We start from the raw sequence: 17,316 nt of genomic DNA on the forward strand, positions 1-17,316 counted from the left end.
ACATGGCCAGGAGAGTAGCCAGGAATGATAGGGCCAAATTTGTATTGCTTGTTTTCATATTATACAAGCAATGCAACCACAAAGAAAAGGCAAAGGCAGAAGCTGGGACATCTATGGAATAATTGGACTGGCCAGTTCAACAAGTCCGTGTAATGAACAAAATGGAAGAGGTATATTGTTCTAAAGAGAGTTAGAAGACAACAGCTAAATGCAGTGTGTGGTCCTTGGTTGGATCCTCGTTCAAACAAACCTTTTGTAAAAACATGGTCAGGTGCACAGCCTCACGCCTGGCATCCCAACACATTAGGAAGCTAAGGTGTGAAGAGGGTTTGAGCTCAAGAGTTCGAGACCAGCCTGGGTAACATGGTAAAACCCTACCTCTACAGGAACTATAAAAAGTAGCCAGGCATGGTGGCATGTAACTGTAGTCTCAGCTACTCATGAGGCTGAGCTGGGAGGATCACTTGAAACAGAGAGGCAGAGGTTGCAGTGAGCTTAGATCACACCACTGCACTCCAGCCTGGGTGACAGATGCAGACCCTGTCTCAAAACACACACACACACACACCCCTACACTACCATTTTGAAGGACATTTGGGGAAATCTGAGTATGAACAATGTATTAGATAACACTTAAGACATTATTCTTAATTTTGTCAGATATAATCATAATACTGTGGTTAGGTAGGAAAATATTTTTTTAGAGACAAATACTGAACTATTTAGGGATAAAATATCCTGATGTTAGTAACTTTAAAATATTTCACCAAAAAGAAAAAAAATGATACAAATATGGCAAAATGTTAACAATCATTAAATCTAAGTGATAGGTTTATGGATGTTCATAATACTAGTCTCTCCACTTTTGAATATGTGGAGGAATTTTTATAGTAAACATGTTTATTGTAAAAATTAAAAGCTACAGAAAGCATTCAAAAGAAAACATAGTAACTTTACCACCTAGGAAAAAATCATCAATAATGTTTTGATGTATCTCCTTCCAAGTTTTGACTGCCTTAACATTACTGCAATCAGAAGGCACATAAAATTCTGCAATTTTTCAGGATGCCATGGCTCATGCCTGTGTCCCAGGAATTTGGGAGGCTGAGGTGGGCAGAGCACTTGAGGTCAGGAGTCCGAAACCAGACTGGCCAATATGGTGAAACCCCGTCTCTACTAAAAATACAAAAATTAGCCGGGCATGGCGGCAGGTACCTGTAATCCCCAGCTACTGGAGAGATGAGGCAGGAGAATTGCTTGAACCTAGGAGGTGGAGATTGCAGTGAGTCAAGATCGCACCACCGCACTCCAGCCCAGGTGACAGTGAAACTCAGTCTAAAAAAAAATGTGCAGTTTACTTTTTCTTAACTTATACACATTTTTTATTGTTATTAAAAAATGTAGTCATGTTTATTGGCTGCAGAATATTTCTTTGAAGGATAAAATGGAGAAGCCATAAGTTCCTCTACCACAGAACTGCAATTATAATTAAAATGATGAAGATGAAGATGATGATGGCTGATATTCACTAATATTACATGCCTGAGCTCTAATATGCATTATCTCTTTTCATCTTCACAACATGTGAAGTAGCTATGAATTTTTTTTTTTTTTGACACAGGGTCTCACTTTTTTGCCCAGGCTGCAGTACAGTGGTACAATCATGGCTCACTGCAGCCTCAACCTCAGGCCCAAGTGATCGTCCTGCCTCAGCCTCCCACATAGCTGGGACCACAGGCACACACCACCAGGCCTGGCTAATAGCTACTATTATCATCAGAAGAAGAAAATGACACTTAGAGAAATCAAGTGGCATATCTAGGATCACACAATTAGGGAGTAGCAGAGCCCAGGTCATATTCAGGCTATGAGGTACAAATGTAAGCCTATGCCTTTACTTTCATTTATTTGTTCATTCACCAAACATTGACAGGGCACCTGCCCTGGGTCAGATGCTGGACTGGGTTGTGACCCACACGAGAAGTTCACTCTGCTTCAGGACACCTAATGATTTTTAATTGTCAGAGTAGGCTGTGCATGGTGGCTCATGCCTGTAATACCAGAACTTTAGGAGGCCGAGGTGGGCAGACCTCTTGAGGTCAGGAGTTTGAGACCAGCCTGGCCAACGTGGCAAAACCCTGTCTCTATTAAAAATACAAAAATTAACCAGGCATGGTGGTGAGTGCCTGTAATCCCAGCTACTCAGGAGGCTGAGTCAGGAGAATCGCTTGAACCCAGGAGACTGAAGTTGAAGTGAGCCGAGATGGTGCCACTACACTCCAGCCTGGGTGACAAAGTGAGACTCCATCTCAAAAAAAAAAAGATAGACTGGAGGTCACAAGAGCCATGATTCCTGGGGCCCTTGTTTACAATGCCTGCATTCCTTCTTCACAGCAGATGAAAAAGCCGCATCTCAGCCTTCTAATAATGACTCATCCTGCCTAAGAAAAAAGCATCCCTGGCAGCCAGAGAAAAGGTCGGGGGTAGTGATAATTTATTATTGATAATTAATGACAAAAAACCTTTTAATATTCATATTATTTATTCTTAGCCCTGTCTGGCTGCACTGGCACAAACAGTTTGTTGTTAATGAGACTGGGAGCATTTTTAAATCAACTTAATTGACATTTTTATAGTGTTCAGTGGGTCTGAACACAGGATTTCAACTGGGGAGTTGGATTAAAGCTACAGGAAGGGGAGGAGCTTTACAGAGCCCCAGACAAAGGAGAAGGTCATTGAGGAGCAGCGAGAGAAGGGAGGAGCCTAATGGAAACAATTGGATCCAGGAATTTTGTACTGTGGCTCTATCCAGGTTTGCCACTTCATTTCCATCATAGCTGCACTGTCCTGCAGGTTCCACCTAAGCCATGCAGTCTTGGGCCTGGGACTTGACTGCTCAGTGCCTCAGTTTACCCATCTATAAAATGGGCATCATAGCCCCTTCTTCACAGGCTTGTTATGATGATAACATGGGTTCATTTATATAAAAAACTTAGTACCTGGTGTTTTGCTACTCTTAGCACCATTGTTATTGTCTCCTAAAATAAACTTTGTGAGGTCTCCACGGCTGATTTTAAAGCCATTTGCCAAATATTCTGGATTACCTCCTTGCAAGGAGATTTTAGATCTCCACCTTGTTGAACTCAACAAGGGCCATGTAACTTGTTTTTGGTCACTATTGGGCAGGTGGAACTAACATGTATCACTTGCCAGCAGATTCCATAGCCAACACATTTTTCACTATGTCTTTTCTTCCTCTCATCTGCCATGAGATTGGCAATATTCCACTTAGAGGTTCTCCCATCTGCCAGGTCCCAGAGTGAAGATGGCATGGAGTAGAGGCATTGCCAACCCACAACGGATGTACAACATGAGGAAGAAATAGACATTTGCTGCCGGAGGCCATGGAACCTTGGGGGTCATTTGTTACTACAGCTAAACCTAGCCTATTGTAACTGGTACAGTATCTTGCCTTAACTCACTCTCTGCCCAGTGGAAAAACATAATCAGCAGATAAAGACTGCGATAAGAGAGAGCAAAGGGGCTTCCAAAGTCCCAAAGATCAGCACCAGCTCTAGCCAGGGAGAACTGGAGGAAGGATGCCTTTCCATTTGAGCTAGGAGAAAGATTTACACAACAGGATGGCACTTTACTTTTGTTGATTGCCTTCTCTGTTCCAGGTGGTCTACAGGTGTGTTATCTCTTTTAATCCCCAAACAGCCCTGTGAAGTCATTATGGTAATGAAAGTGATCACTCGTACATCTATTATGGGACACTGAAGTTGAAGTATGCTGGGCATCGTGGTTCATGCCTGTAAACACAGAAATTTGGGAGGCTAAGGTGGGAGGATCACTTGAAGCCGGGAGTTTAAGAGCAGCCAGAGCAACAGTGAGACCCCTGTCTCTACAAAAAAAATAAATAAATAAGTCAGGTAGAGCGGTACGTGCCTGTAGCCCCAGCTCCTCAGGAAGCTGAGGCAAGAGCATCTCCCTGAGCCCAAAAGTTTGAGGCTGTGGTGAGCTATGATCACTCCACTGCACTCCAGTCTGGGCAACCCTGTCTCAATCAATAGATCAATCAATACAATTTTTAAAAATAATAAGTAAAATTTAAGTAACTTGGCTGGGCGCAGTGACTCACGCCTGTAGTACCAGCACTTTGGGAAGCCAAGGTGGGCGAATCTCTTGAGGTCAGGGGTTTGAGCTCAGTCTGGCCAACATGGTGAAACCCCATTTCTACTAAAAATATAAATATGAGCCAGGCATAATAGCAGGTGCCTGTAATCCCAGCTATTTGGAAGCTGAGGCAGGAGAATTGCTTAAACCCAGGAGGTGGAGGTTACAGTGAGCACCACTGCATTCCAGCCTGGGTGACAGGAGTGAGACTCAGTCTCAAAAAAAATATTTATGTAACTTGCTCCAAGTCCCAAGAGAGAGGCTTTGGACCAGGCAGAGTTTATATTCTTTCTACCACATAACACTGTCCCCTGTATAGGTCTTCACCTTACACCTTCATCTGAATTGCTTGGGTCGGGAGAGGAGTGCATTAAAATAAAGATTAACAGGCCTGCCCCAGACCTGCTATGGTGGGCAGAATCTTCAGCTGTCCTCCCTGAGCTCTGCCCCCTGGTGTTGCACCTTGGTATAACCCCCTCCCTTTAAATGCAATTAGAACCTAAGATTTGCTTCTCATCAATAGGAGATGACAGAGGAAATGGGGCATCCACCTGTGATTACCTTTCATTTTATAAGATTTTGTCTTAGCATAGTAGTGATACTTTTTTGCCAGCCACAAATAAGCAAACAGCCATCATGTGAACTATCTATAGAGAAGGCCTTATAGGCATGGAACTATAGGATGTTTCCAGAACCTGAGAGTGGCCTCTACCTTAGAGACAGTAAAAATCTAGGATTGTCCATCATACATACAGCTGCAAGCAAATAAATTCTGCCAACAACTTAAATGAGTCTGGAAGTTGGTCCCTAGTCAGACGTCCAGATGAGAACACAGCCCATGCAATAAATACCCTAAATGCAGCCTTATAGACCCTGAGCAAAGGACCCAACTAAGCTGCACCTGGAATCCTGACACACAGAAACTATGATACAATAAATGGGTATTGTGTTAAACTGCTAATTTTGTGGTGATTTGTTTTGAGGCAATAGAAATTAGTACACCAAGGCCAGGCACGGTGACTCACACCTGTAATCCCAGAACTTTGGGAGGCCTAGGCAGATGGATCACCTGAGGTCAGGAGCTCAAGACCAGCCTGTCCAATATGATGAAACACCGTCTCCACTAAAAATACAAAAACAAGCCAGGTGTGATGGCACATGCCTGTAATCCCAGCTACTTGAGAGGTTGAGGCTGGAGAATTGCTTGGACCCAGGAGGTGGAGGTTGCAGTGAGCCAAGATCACAACACTGAACTCCAGCCTAGGCGACAGAGCAAGACTCAGCCTCAAAAAAAAAAAAAAGAATACACCAGTTGAATCCAAATCTCTAAAGATAGGACCCAGGATGTAACATTTTGAGTAAGATACCTGGGTGATTCTAACATGCACTAACATTTGGGAAATGTCAGTTTAATGGTTATAAACATGCCATCTTCAATCTGTGTGGCCTTGAGTAAATTACCTAAATTCTCTGGCCTCAATTTTTTAATCTGCAAAATGGAGATAAGCATACATATCTTAATACAAGTAATAACACAAAAAGCAGTACCCAGAGCATGAGAAAGTTTCTAAGACTGTAGCTACCACTATGCTTTTTTTTTTTTTTTTTTTTGAGACAGTCTTGCTCTGTCACCCAGACTGAAATAGTCTTGCTCTGTCACCCAGACTGAAATGCAGCGGCATGATCTTGGCTTACTGCAGCCTCCATCTCTGAAGTAATACTCATGCCTCAGCCTCCCAAGTAGCTGGGAGTATAGGCTCCATCTCAAAAAGAAAGAAAAAGTGGAGCTACGACTGGGTGTAGTGGGTCATACTGTAATCCCAACAGTTTGGGAGGCTGAGGTGAGAGGATGATTTGAGGCCAGGAATTCAAAACCAGACTGGGCAACATAGCCAAGACACAATTTCTACAAAAAAATTTAAAAATTAGTTGGGCTCAGGGCTGGTGCCTCTAATCCCAGCTACTTATGAGGCTGAGATGGGAGGCTCACTTGAGCCCAGGAACTGGAGACTACAGTGAGCTATAATTGTGCCACGGCATGTCAGCCTGAGTGACAGAGTGAGACTGTCTCAAAAAAAAGAAAAGAAAAGAAAAGAAAATGGGGCTTTGTTCTGGTTTTGAATGCTATCAGGCAGCAAGAGATAAGTCTCTAACTGGGTTATCTTAATACATGTTAGAGAGAAAGAAAGGAAGTAAGGCTAAAGCTGTAATTGGTGGAGAAGTGGCCATCACTCAGAGGAGCCAGGATGAAGACTGTTTGGTCCTTTTTAATATTTGGACAATCCTCCTGGTTTATCTGTGTTCTGACATGACTGTGGAGTGGTCTTTTCACCTCTGACTCATCACAGTCCTAGAGTGACATTGCTCTTCTCTCTCCCCATCTCTATCCATGCCTGTGAAAATCCTAATTGTCCTTTGTGGTTCCTCTCAGAACCTCCTCCTCCACAAAGCCTTCTAAGTTCATCCTGATCTCTGTTGGGACCACTGACCCATAAAACCCTTCCCTCAAAACCCTTTTATGCTAAAACATGCTGTATAGTAGAAGGCTCTGATGGTCTTGATACTGGTTGGATATCAAAGACAGACAAACTATATCAGAAGCCCTCAAGAAGAGTAAAGGGGCCCAAAGGGGTGGGTGAGGGCTTGGGAACATTGTTTCCTAATGACTATGAAGAAACTTGACCATAGTGGGAAGCCCCAGGCACTCTGCAAGAAGAACCTGCCCACCAGGGAGCAAGGGCCAAGGTGAGCCAGATTGAGGATCTACCCACCAGATTGAGGTGAGTTGGAAGATATGACTCAGAATTGAAGGAAGGACTTATTTGTACATTCTTCTGGACTACCGATCAGTTAGTCATAAAGATGGTTAATCTTGGACCTATGTCAGGTATGGAGTTGAGCTAATTATATTCAGAAATTGTGGTGGTTTCAGGGTTGAGTTTCCAGGGCACACAGGGCTCTGGGCAAGCTGGAACCCCTGGGGTTTGCCAGTGGTGACAGTGGTTCCCTCACCAGACAAGCTCAGGTAATGTTCCCAAACCCAGAGACATCCACTTGAGGACTGGGACTCCCCCAAATCCTCTTAACAAATTCCTTTTCTGCTTAATTAGCCTAAGTTGGTTTCTGTTAAGAACCCCAGCGGGTACACCTACATCCCACCTACTCAGGAAGAATCATTGTTAACTCCAAGGTGTTCACATTTCCAAATCTTTTTCTGGTCTTATGTGAATTAATACTTTTTTATAAAAACGGAATCATATTTTACGTGATGTTGTATAACCTACCACAATTTATTTGAGCAATTTACCCATTGTTTGAAGTGTTAAGCTTTTTCCAACGAATCCTCTATTTTTTAACAATTTGTTCCAACTAATTCTTGATTTTTTCCAGCTCTCACAAAGAATGGAACTATTTGACTAATAATGGATTACAAAGAGAGCTCTGCCCCACCTTCCAGTTCTTTCAGGCAAACAAAATATTGATGGCTAACCACCAGTTTTTGATTGCTTCATGTGGCACTCTGCTAAGTTTTTTAAATTATTATGGTAAAAGAAAAACATGTAATATAAAATTTACCATCTTAATTATTTCAGTGTACAGTACAGTAGGGTTAACTATATGCACATTGTCATATAGTTGACATGCACAATCTCTAGAAGTTTTTCATCTTGCAAAAAGAGACTCTGTATCTATTGAACAACAGCAGCCTTTTTGCCCCTCTCCATGGTCCCCAGCAACCACCATTCTACTTTCCTTTTTTTTTTTAATTTATTTATTTTACTTTAGGTGCATACTATATCCGGCATTTCTCCCCATGTTATCCTTCCCTACCTTCCCCACTCCCCATTGTCTCTCCCCTACCCCCCACAATTGCCCCCAGTGTGTCATGTTACTCTCCCTGAGTCCATGTGTTCTCGTTATTCCACACCCACCTATGAGTGAGAACATATGGTGTTTGGCTTTCTGTTCTTGTGTCAGTTTGCTGAGAATGATGGTTTCCAGATTCATCCAAGTCCCTACAAAGGACATGAACTCATCATTTTTTATGGCTGCATAGTATTCCATGGTGTATATGTACCACATTTTCTTTGTCAACTGTAACATTGATGGGCATTTGGGTTGGTTCCAGGTCTTTGCTATTGTACACAGGGCTGCAATGAACATAGGGGTGCATGTGTCTTTATAGTAGAACGATTTATAGTTCTTTGGATATACACTATTGTACTTTCTATTCATATGAGCTTGACTACTTTAGATAACTTACATGCTATAGTTTAGATGTTTGTCTTCCAAATCTTATGCTGCAATTTGATCAAATTCAACAGTCTCACTTTGTCACTCAGGCTAATGGGAGTGGCATGATCACAGCTCACTGCCAAGTTCAAGCAGCTCAAGCGATTCTCATGCCTCAGCCTCTCAAGTAGCTGAGACTATAGGTGTGGTGGCATATTTGTCTTTTTGTGACTAACTTATTTCACTTAGCATCATGCCCTCAAGTTTCATTCATGTTGTGACATATGACAGGATTTTCTCCTTTTTTAAGGCTAAGTAACATTCCATTGCATGTATATACCACATTTTCTTCATCCATTCATCCATCCATGGACATTTAGGTTGCTTCTACTTCATGTCTATGGTGAATAATGCTGCAATGATTATGGTGTGAAAGTATCTCTTTGAAATCAATTTCCAGTTCTTTTGGGTATGCAGTCCTAGATTTATGATAGTTCGACTTAAAATTTTTCAACTTTATGGTGGTGCAAAAGCAGTATAGATTCAGTAGAAACCATACTTCACATATCCACACAATCATTCTGTTTTTCACTTTCAATAACATATTTAACAAATTACATGAAATTATCAACACTTTATTATAAAATTGGCCTTGTGTTAGATAATTTTTCCAACTGCAGACAAATGTAAGTATTCCAAGCATGTTTAAGGTAGACAAGGCTAAGCTATGACCTTCAGTAGGTGAGGTGTATTAAATGCATTTTCAAGTTATGATAGGTTCATCTGGACATAATCCCATTATAACTCAAGAAGCATTGTATACCCAGAAGTGTGATTGCTGGATCATATATTAATTCTACATTTAATTTTTTGAAAGGCCTCTATACTTTTTTCCATGGCAGCTGCACCATTTTGCGATCCCACCAACGGTGCACCAGGGTTCCAGTGTTTCCATATCCTCACCAACATTTGCTATTTTCTGTTTTTTTATAATGGCCCCAACAGGGATGATGTGATAGTTTATTGTGGTTTTGATTTGCATTTTCCTAACAATTACGATGTTGAGCATCTTTTCATGTTTGTTGGCCATTTATATATTTTCTTTGGAGACATTTCTATTTAAATCCTTTGACTGCTTTTTAATCTAGTTGTTTTTTGCTGTTGTTATTGCTAACTTGTGGGAGTTATTTATATATTCTGGATATTACCTCCCTATTAGACGTATGGTTTGCAAATATTTTCTCCCATTCCATAGGTTGCCTTTTCACTGAAGTGGCGGTTTCCTTTGCTATATCTAATTTCTTAACGTGTGCTATCTCATTTAATCCTCATTAAAATCCAGGGTGATGGTGGGGGGATTCAGAAGCTGAGAACTAGGATAAGTCCACTGCTTGCCCCAGGCCATACAGCCTGTAGTGCCAGAGCCAGGATTCAAACCTGTATCTTCTAATAAAACTCTCTTGCCACTCTAGAGCAGGGACAATCCACCTCTGTTGCAGATACTTAGAAATATTCACATAGGAACAGCTTTTAGGCAGCCCTGACCCTCCAACATTTGCCCCAAATACCTGATAAGGTCTGACTCTGTTCTCCTCTAAATTCCTTTTTTTTGAGACGGAGTTTCGCTCTTGTTACCCAGGCTGGAGTGCAATGGCGCGATCTCGGCTCACCGCAACCTCCGCCTCCTGGGTTCAAGCAATTCTCCTGCCTCAGCCTCCCGAGTAGCTGGGACCACAGGCATGCACCACCATGGCCAGCTAATTTTTGTATTTTTAGTAGAGACAGGGTTTCACCTTGTTGACCAGGATGGTCTCGATCTCTTGACCTCGTGATCCACTCACCTTGGCCTCCCAAAGTGCTGGGATTATAGGCATGAGCCACTGCACCCGGCCTCTCCTCTAAATTCCTTACTACCCCTCCCATTCCCCTCCCTTCTCCTCTCCAGGACTAAATCAGTAACAAGGATACTTGATGCTAGGCTTATATGCCACCTTTACCTTCTCTGAAACCTAATTCTAATCAATCATTCTCTTTTTCCTAGTGGGTCTAGACCATTTCTCAGAATCTTTCTTGTTACAGTATTCCAAGCAGCCTCTATCCAGAGTTGACATGTGAGACGAAACCCCTTTGCCATCTCTGCTCTAGACTAGGAGATTTTCCCAGAAGAGAAACTGTACATAATTCATCTCTTTAATGGAAAATTTTCAATACTAACAGCAACAGGTAACATTTTGTTAGGTGTTAACATGTCTGAAGCATGTTAAAAGCTATACTTAGCTGTTTATGTGTATTCTCCCCTTTATGTTGCAAGGGATATAGAATACCCATTTCTCAGATGAGGAAAGTAAGGCACAGAATGCTTAAACGATGCACGAAAGATTGTATTGCTGGTAAATGGTGGAGCCAAGATTGCAACTGATGGAGCTTGACTGACACAACACACCACATCATCCCTGCCCCCACCACTGTTGGTGTTCCCAAGCTCCATACAGTGCTTGGCATGCATTAAGTACATAATCAGCATTTTGTAAATGAATGAATGCCCCAGAAAGCATGCATGCATGAATGAATTGACTTAAGGTCTGGTGCTAGGGTGAAAGGGTAAGATGGAACCAGCTGCTGCAGACCCACGGGAGGCTAGGCTGTGGGAGATGGTTTCTGACTCAGACCTAGCTTCCAAACCAGGCAGGAAGAACTGCCTCCCTGCTTCTCAGTCTGAGAGTCAAAGCTTCCAAGATTATAATTATCCTGCTTGCCCCACCCACGGCCCTGCTTCTCCTCTGAGCCACAGCTCACAGGCCTCAGGGCTCCAAACGAGAGGGTGCCCGTTGGGGGTTGACAGATGTAGGGAGTGCCTCAGGGGTTCTCTTAGAGAGCTGGAGAAACCCAGGTGGGGGGAGACTGCAGCCCTGGAGTGAAGGATGGAAACTGCACAGGTCACTGCACATCCCCCTGGTATCCTCCAAGTTGCCCAAAGGGTGGGGAGCAGGCAGAGTGGTGAGCATGTGCCACAGGAGCAGATATTCAGTAGGCACAGCCCTGAAAAGAGGTGGAGTCTTGGACTGTTCATTGTTTCTCTCCAGGCCTCCATTTCCCCATCTCTAAAGTGACAGAGGAGCTCAATGATCTCAGGTCCTTTGAGCCAAATATTCTCTCTCTCTCTTTCTCTTTTTTCTTTTCTTTTTCTTTTTTTTTTTTTGAGACAGAGTTTCACTCTTGTTGCCCAGGCTGGAGTGCAATGTCACAATTTTGGCTCACGGCAACCTATGCCTCCAGGTTCAAGCGATTCTCCTGCATCAGCCTCCTGAGTAGATGGGATTACAGGCATGAGCCACCACGCCCAGCTAATTTTGTATTTTTAGCAGAGACAGGGTTTCACTATGTTGGTCAGGCTGGTCTCAAACTCCTTACCTCAGGTGATCCACTCACCTCGACCTCCCAAAGTGCCAGGATTACAGGCATGAGCCACCATGCCCAGGCTCTTTGAGCCAAATATTATCTAGCTGGCAAGCACATTTCTTGCATAAAGAAAACAAGTTTGCATTACCCTCAGTCTGCCCCACCCTCTTTCTCTTCCAGTTCCAGGCTGGCGCTTAGGTGCACACTTCCCTCTGCTCCCAACATCATTTTCACCACCCAGGGCTATGTCAGTGTCACTTGTGACCGTGAGTCCTTTCTCAATCCCTCCCTGCACCAGCCACCTACAGGGGGGTGCTATAACAGCTGGCACCATGCATTTGGCCATGTATGTTAATATCAATAAACCATTTGTTATGCATGTTCACCACTGTTGCTGGACTTTAAGGCCACCCTATATACAGCACCCTGTAAAGGCTAGAGGGGAAGCTCATGGGCTTTGCAATAAGTAGGCTGAATTCTATATCTGGTTCCCACACTTACCACCTGTGAGGCTTGTGTAAATCTCCACTTCTTTTTACTGAGCCCACTTTCCTCATCTGTCCAATGAACATTAAACAGGTACAGAAGTGACAAGCACACAGTAGTTATTCAAGGTGCAGTAACTCCTACTATTACTTTATCATTTTCCCGAGTGCTAACAGTTGTTGTCTCCTACTCAAGACCAAGCATATAAGTAAAGGGCCCTCAAGGAACAACCTCCAGCCTAGGCAACATAATAAGACCTCATCTCTAAAAAAAAAAATACAAAAAATTAGCTGAGCATGGTGGCACACACCTGTAGTCCCAGCTACTAAGGAGGCTGAGACAAGAGAACCACCTGAGCCTGGGAGTTTGAAGCAGCAGTGTGCCATGATTGTGCCACTGTACTCAAGCCTGGGTGACAGAGTGAGGCACTGTCTCAAAAAAAAACAGAATAAGAAACCTGAGATGGCCCCTTGAGTTTCTATGTACAAGGCACCTTACAAAGAGGTAAATGTACACTTGCTCAAAGAGGGGAACAAGTGATGTGGTGAAGCCTGAAGCCCAGTTCCACATCATGCCAGAAGGTGGCATACCCTGAGCCTCAGTCTCCTCATCCATACAGTGGGAGTGTTTGTAGAACCTAGCATGAAGGGCAATTGTTAGAATTAAATGAAACAAGGTCAGCACCCAGCACAGGACCTGCCTTACAGGAAACACTCAATGCCAGTCGTAGCTATCATCCAAGGGGAGACATTAGCATTTGGGTCACCTGATTGATAGAGCAAATAATCTAGCCATGCCCTGAGCTCACAGCCTGTGTAAGTAGATTAAGACATGATGAGGTTGTGTAATCCCAGCACTTTGAGAGGTCAAGGTGGGTGGATCTCTTCAGGTCAGGAGTTCGAGACTAGCCTGGCCAACATGGTGAAAGCCAACTCTACTAAAAATATATACAAAAATTAGCTGGATATGGTGGTGCATGCCATAATCCCAGCTATTGAGAATGGTTGAGGCATGAGAATCACTTGAACCCAGGTGACGGAGGTTGCAGTAAGCTGAGATTGCACCACTGCACTCCAGCCTGGACGACAGAGCAAGACTCTGTCAAAAAAAAAAAGACATGATGAGAATGAGGAAAGAAAAAGCATTGGTTTAACCTGCAAGGAACCTGGCAGGGTCAGGCTGCCAAGAAGTATAGCTCTTCTAGCATTTCCCTCTGACCATGGCCAGCTGCTCTGCACCTTCTTTTAGGGCTAGCATGAAGGGAAACAGGAAGAAAATGCAGCAAGCAAAATTCACTGTAGAATAAGGGAAAACTTCTGACCACAGTGGAAGACATGAAATTACAGGACAAGGGCACCATAGCACGGTGTCATCCTCATTTCTGAAGCAAATGTCTCGTCCACTCTTGTTTCCCCTGACCCATCAGCTTCAGCTGCAGCTAACTGTCTGGTCCCCACGTACCTGACACAGTTCCTCCACAGCCTTCCATGTCCCTCCACATTTGTCTTTTGGGGCTTTTTCCAGAACTACAGAATCTCACTCCTTTGGGTCTCCACGCACAAGGCAGCCTAGAATTGCAGTTACGCCCTGGACAACCTTCAACCATTGATGGATAAATGCCCAGGCTCCCTTGACACACAGAGGACCAATTCCGAAGTTTATTCTGGTGACTTCTCCAGGTCCCCAGAGGCACTGAGACCCAGTTTCCCACAGCTCAATAACACGCCTTTTATTGGCTTCTTCCCCTTTTGAGATTTACACTACTTGCTCCCTCACTCTTGCCTCCTGGGGTCCCCTCTCAAATAAGACACCTGCACCCATGCCCTTGTCCCAGGCTCCAATATCAAGAATTCAAACTAGGACATAAACCTAGCAGCACCACCTCTATACCTAGTCCAGGATGCCCTTGCTGGCCTCTCCCCCAGGCCGACTTGATCCTGCCTCTCCTGCTCTGTCCAACATCTAGTGCTGACATCTGCATGGTACCTACATCCTATCCTAACATCACACTGCATCTGTGAGCTCATACCCCACTCAGCTCCAAGATGCTCGCAGGCCAAGACAGTCTCCTGGTCACCTGAGGGTCCAGTAGTATAGGAAACCCTTATTTTTATTGCAGTTGTTATCATTATTAACAAGCACATGGAGTCCGGTGACTCCTGCAATGACATTTTGTTTCTAGACGGTAATATGGTGCATTATAGAAAAAAACACTGAGTTAAAAGTTAAGATATCAAGGCCGGGTGCAGTGGCTCATGCCTGTAATCCAGGTATTTTGGAAGGCCAAGGTGGGCAGATCACTTGAGGTCAGAAGTTTGAGACCAGCCTGGCCAAATGGGGAAACCCCATCTCTACTGAAAATACAAAAATTAGTCAGGTATGGTGTCCGGAGGCTGTAATCCCAGCTACTTGGGAGACTGAGACAGGAGAATCACTTGAAGCCGGGAGGCAGAGGTTGTAGGGAGCCAAGATCATGCCACTGCACTCCAGCCTGGGCATCAAGAATGAAACTCCATCTCAAAGGAAAAAAAAAGTTAAGGTATCAAGATTCTTAAACATTACCTGTAAATTAAATAAAGGGAATAGTTACATGAATATGGCATATTCACTCAATAGACTACTCTGCAACCATTTATGATTTTAAAGTATTTTATTATAATAATTTCTGATAAGCACTTAGTATATTCCACACAGTGGGCTAAAAGTTTTTCCACACATTATCTCATCTAATCCCCACAATAACCCATAATATAGGTACTGGTAATCATCATCATCACTATTACTATTATTCTTATTTTACAAATGAAGAAATTTTGTATAAAATCATCAGCTAATGCTTATAATGCAATGTTGAAGTAAAGAGTGGGATATAAAATGGTGTGTCCAATATATCTCGATTATATGTAAATATATATGTAGAGAAAAAAGTCTAAAAGATGGTGTATTACAATGTGGTCCTTTGTTGTCTCTAGGTAATGAGTTATAAGTCACATTTATTTTTTCCCACTTGCTCAGTAATTATGGCAATTCCTTTTCAGGCTGAGGCTCCACTGCCCTGTCTTCACCTCCATGAGATGCGGGTTAGGTCCCCATGGCTCCACCTTCTCCTCAAGAAACGGTCCAGAGCCTGTGAGCCCTGAGGATTCTACAATTTGGATGTCAAGAGGAAACTGCCAAAAGCCAGAGCCCAGCATCAAGAGAGGTTGCAACAATTATGCTGGGTCAGACCATCAAAAGGATTCACAAGACTCCAACAAAGTAAAAGGCCTAAATGTTTTTTCTTTTCAATTTTTAAAAATATATTTCAAAGAGAGACAGAGACTCACCATGTTGCCCAGGCTTGTCATGAACTCCTGGGCTAAAGCAATTCTTCTGCCTTGGCCTCCAAAGTGTTGGGATTACAGGCATGAACCACTGCACCTGGCCCTGAATGGTTTTATTACAGGCAAAGGATACAGAACAGTAAGAGTAAGAAAACTTGGAGCAACTTCAAGAGGATCACAGTATCCATGAGCAGTGACTAAGGCCCGCCTCAGTTGCATAGGACTGGTTTGGCCTCTGCATCATGAACCCCCTAGTGCATGGGGAAGAGGTGGGCCTCAGGGAAGCCCCAAGGCATATGTTCAATGAGACATTTGTTCATCTTATTTCCCTCTTGTCACATAGTCCAAACCAGGCTAAATAACAAGTCATAATAATTGAAACCAGGTGCCAACCATCCATCTATGTTTTTCCAATAAACTATGTAGCAAGTTGGTACAAGGCACCTCCAGGCAGCTTTGGACTTCTGACAGCATGTTATAAATCACTAATTACTACACCCCATCCTTTCTTGGCCAAGCCTATGGTTCCAACATCTCTGGAGAAAATGCACAGAGTTACACAAACTAGCTTCAAGTTGGCCCTATTCTTTCAGAGGCTAAGGATGGAGATTAGCCTTCCTGGGCCCCTGGAGTCACACCCAGCTTTGCTCCAGATGAAGACCTAGAATCCTGAAAACACAACTTGGGTACCAGGTATGCAAAGTCACGGACAAATGCCCAAGCTCCCTCAACGCACAGAGGGCCAAGTGCATAAATCTCATAGTCATAGAGATGTGCTTGAATATGTCCTCCTGGAGCCTGAGCTCAGACTGGCATGTTTCATTCAGTTGCCACTGATGCTCTGATCCTGGAGAAGTGGGAGAAAGGAAGGTGAGGATAGAGGCTGGCTGTTCTTGCCTCCCTTACTTCTTAACCCTCCCCTATGCCCCACCTCCCTTAAAGTCCTCTGCCAATATCCCATAACCTAGCAGAGTAACATAAGCTTGGGATGCATGAGAAATTGACCAACCTGAATCCCACCTTCATTCAATGAATATTCATGTCTCATATGTAAGGAGCTTGCAGATGCTCTAGAGCTCATGGAAGTAGACAGAAGTTGTCTCTATTAGCATGGGGTTTATAGTCTACAAGAAGGAAGATAATTAACAAGATAAACATTCAGATGAATACACAACTTCAAATAGTACAAGAAAAAGGAAACATTTTGTTACAAGAGAGAATAAAGGTTGTTGGAACCTGCAAGAGACCAGAGACCAGAAGGAAGCAACACTAAGGAACTGATATTTAAGCTGAGAGCTGTAGGAAGGAATGGTTGACATAGAAGAAGGGGAAAAGGGAAGGAACAGCATGTGTGAAGGCCCTGAGGAGGGACTGCTCAGAAAGTTAAAGAAAAGTGACTGGAGGCTGGTGTGGCTGGGTGTGGCAGGTGTGGGCAAGAGTGGTAGCAGATGTGAGGTTGAAATGGCTGAAGAGCATTGTGCAGGGTCCTGCAGCCACAGCAAGGAATTTGGAACCTACTCCAGATTTGATGATCTCATGGGTTGACTTCTACAAAAGCAGAGCCTGAGACAAGGGTTTGGGTGCAGGCGGTTGATTCGGAAGTTGATTTCAGGATGCAGGAACAAGGAACGGAAAAGATTTAGGAGACAAAGCCATATACATGTCCATCATCAAGGTCATCACTGAGAACACCAGAAGG

The 17,316-nt window shown here is 43.5% G+C and overlaps 1 protein-coding gene across 4 annotated transcripts in view; it reads left to right on the plus strand.

The window, feature by feature from the left end:
- The window catches only part of LOC108587818 (uncharacterized), a 68,812-nt gene that overhangs the window by 22,230 nt on the left and 29,266 nt on the right, over positions 1-17,316 (plus strand). For 2 of the 4 annotated variants that reach the window (XR_013524587.1, XR_008475331.2), the window contains exon 2: positions 15,333-16,310. Coding sequence is in view for 1 of the 4 variants with exons in the window: in XM_078344620.1 (XP_078200746.1) it covers positions 15,509-15,552 (44 nt within the window). In the remaining 3 variants the exon portion in view is untranslated. Of the gene's footprint in view, positions 1-10,486; positions 10,633-15,332; positions 16,311-17,316 lie in introns of those variants that run through there. The other 2 variants (XR_013524586.1, XM_078344620.1) reach the window with 2 other exon arrangements.

This window comes from Callithrix jacchus, chromosome 12 (genome assembly GCF_049354715.1).
Source record: "Callithrix jacchus isolate 240 chromosome 12, calJac240_pri, whole genome shotgun sequence".
In the NCBI taxonomy this organism is placed as follows: domain Eukaryota; kingdom Metazoa; phylum Chordata; class Mammalia; order Primates; family Cebidae; genus Callithrix; species Callithrix jacchus.